We start from the raw sequence: 7,326 nt of genomic DNA, 5'->3' as shown, positions 1-7,326 counted from the left end.
AAGATGCTGTGCAAGAATAAATGCAGGTAGGACTCATTCATCCAAGAGCAATTTGTTTAGGGTTTGTTTGGTAACGTTCTTAGATATTTTTTTTGGGTATTCTTTTGTTATTTGGGAACCGAAGAATGGGTTACAGGCGTTTGTTAAAATGGTTCATTTTTCTGTTTTTAAGAACGGACTAGTTAGAAAATTGGTATGAAGAACGTCTTTTGCAAAACATTAAAAAAAATATTTTACCAAAGAACAGAAAAAAGAAGTGATAAAATTTATCCCTATTGAAACCTTAGAATGAGTTTATCAAATACCAACTTATTCTCATAGTATTTTGAAAATGTTTTCAAAATGGATTTATCAAATACCCATTTCCAAGCAAATAATGGTCTTTTAGCACAAAAACAATGGTTTTGCACAAGAACTAGTCTCTTAGAATTGAAACGTTACACAACGCCTAACCAAACGAGAGATAATTGAAACAACGCGCAGTTTAACATGCAAGCGGTGAGTTTCCCTTTGGAGACCCACACAAGAATTTTCTTTTGATCATAGGTGATTTTGCTTGGGTGCAACGCTACTCCCAGCAGGCAAAGGTCCAGGTGCATTTTTAAGTTCAGAACAAATCTGGACCATTGAGTGAAGTGTTCATTCAATGGTCTAGATTTGCTCTGGACCTCAAATTGAATCTGGACCGTGCAATATTGGGAGCAGGGCTGCTCCCAAGCAAGATCCGATCATGGGTCCCATGTAGAGTTCAAACAAGTGATACCATTTCTGACCCTCTCCCTCCTTTAAATAAAGTATTAATCCGTGTCCTTCAAAACATATGGTTTACTTCAAAAATTATGACATCTCCTTGAGGATATTACTCATGCCCTTTAGTGTAGCTTAATTACTAATTTATCTTGGGTACTTTTTAAAATTATTAATTTAACTATAGACTTTACTTAAAAATTTAATATTTTCTTACACGTTAGGCTTCGTTAGTTAATTGATGATGTAGAAATTTAGTATTTTTCAAAAATAAAAGGGAGAAAAATAAAATAAAATAAAATAAAATAAATTAAAAAAATAACAATAACTAACTAACTGATGAAACGGATTTCTTATTTTAAAATTTAAAAATGTCCAAGCTCGCAAAGGCAGTATAAATAAGAACCCCCATGCTAGCTATTAGCCGTTAAATTCTTACAGACATTTCGTAACGGAGAGAGAGAAAAACAACACTGAATTAGTGATTGAGTGAGCTTCTGCGCAAGGTTTCCCATTCTGAGCTTCATTAGGATTTCGAACGATCTCTCATCGTTCAGGGAATCATTTCGACACTCGCAACTTCAAACAGGTACGTTCTCATCGAAGCGAGATTTTGTTTTCCGATTTCGTTGGGTTGTTCAGTCCAGAACGATTGGTGGTTCTTTTCTTGATTTAGTGTTCTTCAATTGCATAGATTTTAAGAATTTACAAAATCAGTGTTGATTTTATCTCTTCTTGATGCTTTTTGTGATGAGCTGCTAGTTTTCTCTTTCAGTTGAAGTGACTCTTAGCTAATTTTAGGTCCCGTTCCTCTGGAACATCCATTTACGTTAGGAGAGCGAGAATCAGTTTCTTTCTTTCAAATAGAAAGAACGGACCGTAAGTAACGGTGGTCTACAGTGCAATAAACAATGAATTCCACAAAAGACTGTTCAATTTAATATCATCTCAAACAAACACCTCCGGTTCAACTTGCACAGTGCCTGCATTTCTGGGTTTTTTTTTTCTTCTTCCGTTTGATTCCATTTAAAATAAATAAAAGTAAGGGAAAAAAGAAGATCATATGCCGTTCTTGTTTGAGTTTTGTTTCTTTTATTCAACATCGTAGTACAGATATTGGATTCTATGGTTGGAGTGAAGCTTAGAGAACTCTGGCAATTTATGCTTCTACTGAAATATTATTGTCTCCTAAAGTATACAAATATTTGATTTTAATTCTTCATTTGACGGTTGACTGTATCCCTCATAACATATAATCTGTTGTTTTTCTTGGAATTTGGACGATACATATATGTAGTTGCTTTTACTTTTTCTTCCAGATGGGTGCTTATTTTTCCAAAGAATTGCTCGTATCTTTTTAGTTTGGCCTGTTCTTTTTGTAATCTTCCAGTTTATTTTGAGGAAAGCCATGTTTTTCCTCTTGTTATGTCTGATACTTTGTGAAGATGCATCCCCTGCATATATTCCACCATCCATGAAGAGAAACATTTAAATAGTTCTGTTGTTTCTCCAGAAGAGCAAAGTGGAGCTGGACGAACTTGTTCCGTAGATCTGTGTATATTCTTGGGAGTATCTGTGGTCTCCTACTACACATATTCTGATGCCTTTTGATACTTTTTATACAGCAAAAACATCTTGCATGAGATCCCACACCATCTGTGACTTCATATCTGGCACTCAAAGCAAAGATGAAATCTGAGGAAGTATCAACTAGGGATATATGTTATGAACCAGATGAGGAACTATCAACTAGGGATATATGTTATGAACCAGATGAGGAACTATCGGAGAAGCCTTCAGAAGAATCTGTCTCTCAGCAGGCTTCTGAGAGTGACAAAGATGAAACTGAACAACCAATTGAGGAACTCATAGAGGACACAACTTGGGACAGAATAGTAATGCATGCTTTTCAATTATCTTCAGAAATTGAAAATGATTTGACTGAAAATCCAAGTGAAGAACCATATAAAGGTTCATTAGAGGAATCTTTACCTGCATCACTTTCAGAGAGTGACTCTGATGACAACAAATTCCACAATTCGAAGGAAAAGAAGAGGCTATTGGATGTTACAGCTGGTGACACATGTTCGCTGCAGGTTCATCCTTCACAAAAGAAGTGCAAGCAAGAGGTGAGCATAGAACCAGAACTAAATATCGGTTATTCTCTGACAGATATCCATGATGAGTCTGGAAGTCCCAAAGTGTTTGTTAATGCTGAAAATACTCCCGAGCAGCAGGACCACACTGGAAGTTCAGGGAAGGTAAGGCATAGTAGGGATGAACAGCCTGAAGATGGTGGGGAAGAAGGCGAAGGTGATAGAACGAGTAAAAGAAGGAGAACCAGATGGGCTGTGGAAGATTCTCAGTTAAAAATGATGGGACCAATTCAACTGCCTGATTTCACTAAAGACATTGTTACTGGAGCTCATTCTGATCCTGAAATACAGGAGTTGAAGATGAAGCTTCTTGAGATAAACAGGAAGCTGCAAGCATCAGAGATTCATTATGACAGGCTAAAAGAAGAGATCTCCCATTCTCCTTTTCCAGCGAATGAGAAACTTGGAATTGGGATGAATTCAAGGGACATCAGTTACACGGAGAAACTTATTCAAGAGAGGCAAAATATCATTCTAAAGTTGATTCAGAAGAGCCCTATGTTCGAACCTCCTCCTGATTTCAAGCCATCAAAGCTATACAAGAAACTTTACCTACCATTAAAGGAATATCCTGGACATAATTTCATTGGTCTCATAATTGGTCCTCGTGGGAACACACAGAAGAGAATGGAGAAAGAAACTGGGGCTAGGATTGTTATAAGAGGTAATGGCTCTATTCTAAAAAAGAGGGCACATCAGAAGCCTGATCCCTCGGATAATGATGATTTGCATGTGCTGGTAGAGGCAGACAATCAGACATCACTGGATGCGGCTGTGAAAATGGTTGAAAAGTTGCTTAATCCAGTGGATGGAAGGATTAACAAGCACAAACTTTCCCAGTTAAAGGAGCTAGCTGTGCTCAAGGGTATGGTCAAAGATGAGAGGTTGTGCAGAAATGGTGGTGAGCGAGGATGCAAGCAATATGTTCGTCCTAGTCGTAAGTCAACTTCTGAAATTGATTTGTGTGAAATATGTCAGTGCAGCAGCTATCCATCTACAAGCTGTGCATTTGCAGCATCCAGTCCAGTTAGCAATGTTGACCATCAGGTTCATAGATATCCTGACTTTGGAAGTGGAGGTCTTACTTTTGGTGCCTCAACAGTTTCACGGATCACTGAACTGGGCCATGGTGACTACAGGTTGTTTCCTTCATCATCCTATGGTCATTTTTCTCTCCCTGGTGTCAGCTCAACTCCAACTCCAACTCCAACTCCAACTCCAACTCCAACTCCACGAAGCTGTGAGCGGGAGCAGAAACAATACAATTATCTTAGTCAGAAAGCATCTTTTGAAATTAGTTTATGTGATATATGCCGAAGTAGCAGCCATCAAGCTTCCAACTGTGCATTGGCAGCATCCACTCCAATTAGCAACCTCGACCATCAGTGTCATAGTTTCGCAGACTTTGGCAGAGGAGGTCTCACTTTTGGTGCCTCAACAGTTCCAGGAATCATTGATGTGGGGCATAATAAATGCAAATTGTCTACTTCACCATCCTATGGCCATTTTTGTCCCCCTGGTGTCAGGCCAATTCCAAATACAGGAAGCAAATGTGGTAATGAAGTTGGCATCAGAGATATTTATGTAGGTTATCTTCCTCAGACTCTGGATGATAATCAATTAAGAGACATGCTCTCTCATTTTGGCATGATAGTTGCAGCAAAAGTGATCAAGGACAGAAGCACTGGATTGAGTAAAGGCTTCGGCATTGTTAGGTTTGATGATCCGGTAAGTGCAGAAGCTGCTGCGGCACACGTGCAGGGTCAAAAGATTGATGGGAACACATTGTTAGTAAGAGGAATAAGTTGTTCCCAAAATGTGGGATCCTCAGGAATTGCCTCTTTTCGAAGTACAAGGGGTCTCTACCAGTGGTTCTAGACAGTAATAGTTAACAGCTTGTCCCATATCCACCGGACTTGAGGCTTCCATTGCTATGAGGGACAGTGTTGGTTTGGGTTCTCAACCAATTTCTCTGCTCACAGATTCCTTTGAGCAACCAGTTACCTTCATCTATGGGGGTTATTATACCATAATTGTTTTTCATCACCCATTTATTTTCGACATTTCCTGTTAATCATGACTGTCCTGGTCAGTCTGTATATAGGTTTTGAGATTTAAGAAATAATGCATCAGCAGCTCAAGAGCTGTTAAAGATTCGTAGCTTCTACTTGTCCATTATGTTGTGTAGTTCATTTGGGTGGCTTCGCTGCTGCAGAAGCTAATGGATGTACTTGACATCTGTGCAGATAAAATATCTTGGGATGCTTTGTTTATATTCAACTAAGCTGCCTGACAAATTGACTGAGAATTTTCCTCTGTTCTTTCCATAAACCAATAGCAGGGATAAATAAATGGTGACATCTTACGAACCACTGTATGTTTATTTAATGGTGACATAGCAGAGTTGTTTGGTTGGAGAGACCAACACCTTTTTAGTAAGAAGTTGTGGGTTCAATAATGTCTGATAATATTATATAATAATATCATATTTTGAATATATAAAAAATTATTTGTTTTTTAATTTTTTTTTTTTTCTCACATGACCAAATCATGTAATTTCATTGGACACTCATCGAGAAAGTCTCTCTAAAGAGATATTCTATTCCCTAATGAGTATCCATTGTTTATAAGAAAAGATTTCCTTTACAATCCAACCGTTGCATCCAAAACATGCCTACATTGCCCCATTAGTTGAATAACCTGCATTACAGAAGAGTTAGTGTGGGCCGACATGTGGTATGGTAGTTGTATGCCGATGAACCGCCTCCAATGATCAAGTTTGCTCACACATAACAGTGAAGGCTTTGAGATAGCTTCTCAGAGTGTAGAGTTGTAGAGAGTTGTTTATCTGTGCTGAGACTTAAGAGTTACGCTTATAAAGACGTTACCTTTTTAATCTTAGCCGTTTAGCTAACTAAATATCTCATCCATCTTGGCAATTTTGAACCGTTAGATGTGGTCTTAGTTTCCTTCGGGAGTATGTTGCCACTTATGGCAGCTCCCTATACTGGCTCCAACTAAATCGTTATTCCAAGAGTTACTTCGGCAATCGTTATTCCTAGAGTTACTTCGGCAGTCTCTGGTCCTTGTTAGCCTGATTCATACCGGGTGTGGTCTTTTTGCAAAGTAGCTCGATCCTTAGAAACCCGACATGGCTTCTTACCACCATACGAATTTTATTTGCTGCAGGCTGCAGCAAACAAGAAGAAAAAAAACAATCGAATAGTGTAAAATCAAACGGCTGGGGTTTACTTGTATATACGATTTTTTATATTTACATTCAATAGTTTGAAGGTTCACAATTTTACAAAATGAAACCCATCAGTGTAAGGGATTCTAAAATCCCTATTTCGTTTTGCCCTAGCTTGTGATTAACATTTCAGTTGATTGTATCTCCCTTGGTGAAAGGTTATAAAGTTCAAGATCCCAATCAGATTGTAATCATTTCCATTTGGATTACAAATTTTTGACTGAAACCGTAAAAAAACTGAAACAAACCAAACCACTCCCCTAAATGAGAACTACTTATCTCTGTGCAAGAAACCCACATGAAGCTTCTCTCTCTGTAAAGTGAAACCTCTCGATTCCGAGTTGGCCATATAAATATCCCAAGTGTTCATCCATTTCTTCCATCAATTTCATAAATTTTTCGGTAATGCGATTGAGAAACCAGAGTAAAAATGCTTTGTCTGAGTAACAATCTGAACGTAAGCCAGAGTTAGAAGTTGCCTCAGCAAAACCTTCGTTAATATCCAGGAAGAGGAAGAGGAAGAGAAAATGAAGGTCAAGAAATCTGAAATTTGCTACGTCTAGCATCAACTTCCTAACTGACCAATCTCCGTGAAGTAATGAAGCTCCCAATCGAAAATGTAACCCTATTGGAACAGCACCCGTATATCTTCCTAGAATGCCACAAAATGGTGGTGAAAAGAAACAAGGAGAAACACTAATTGAAGCAGAAACCCTAAAGTTAATAAGATCAACCAGGAACCCTTCAAACTCTATTTTCTTCAATGTCGACGAATATTAACAAAAACAGGCTTGGATCAAGAACACAGTCTGATAAAAAAAACCAGGTTACAGAGACAAATAACACGAGCCAGGTGGGAAGGGGATATTGGGGGCAAAAGTGCGGATGAATCTGCCACCAAGTGCAAGGTAGGGGATGAGAAAGGTACGGATTTTCAGAAAGCTTATCGAACACCAAACGAACTACGCAAAAAAGAACCAATTGAAGCTTTATGTAATCAGGTTTCGAAAGATGGATTGGTCGAAATTCGTGTTTCAGAAGGTACCCGAATCTGCACAGGTCCTGAGCTAGTCCAAAGATGGACTGAACTGGTCTTAAATTTGGTGGTTGTACAAGGAGTGAACTGTGAGAGTGGGCTCAGATGATTACTCACATTCAAGATTAACTCACATT

At 38.4% G+C, this 7,326-nt stretch overlaps 1 protein-coding gene across 1 annotated transcript; it reads left to right on the top strand.

Moving 5' to 3' along the window:
• The first annotated feature begins 1,207 nt into the window (after positions 1-1,207).
• On the top strand, positions 1,208-5,068 carry LOC149030109 (splicing factor-like protein 1). The gene is made up of 2 exons (XM_089152246.1): positions 1,208-1,336; positions 2,373-5,068. Exon 2 carries the CDS (start codon positions 2,436-2,438, stop codon positions 4,779-4,781), a length of 2,346 nt encoding a protein of 781 aa, XP_089008372.1. The 5' UTR covers positions 1,208-1,336; positions 2,373-2,435; the 3' UTR covers positions 4,782-5,068.
• The last annotated feature ends 2,258 nt before the right edge of the window (positions 5,069-7,326 follow it).

Source organism: Hakea prostrata, chromosome 1, assembly GCF_041222555.1.
Source record: "Hakea prostrata isolate BN-2017 chromosome 1, UWA_Hpros_2, whole genome shotgun sequence".
Taxonomy (NCBI): Eukaryota; Viridiplantae; Streptophyta; class Magnoliopsida; order Proteales; family Proteaceae; genus Hakea; species Hakea prostrata.
Note: the sequence above shows the minus strand (reverse complement) of the source record. Positions and strands in the feature narration are given on the sequence as shown.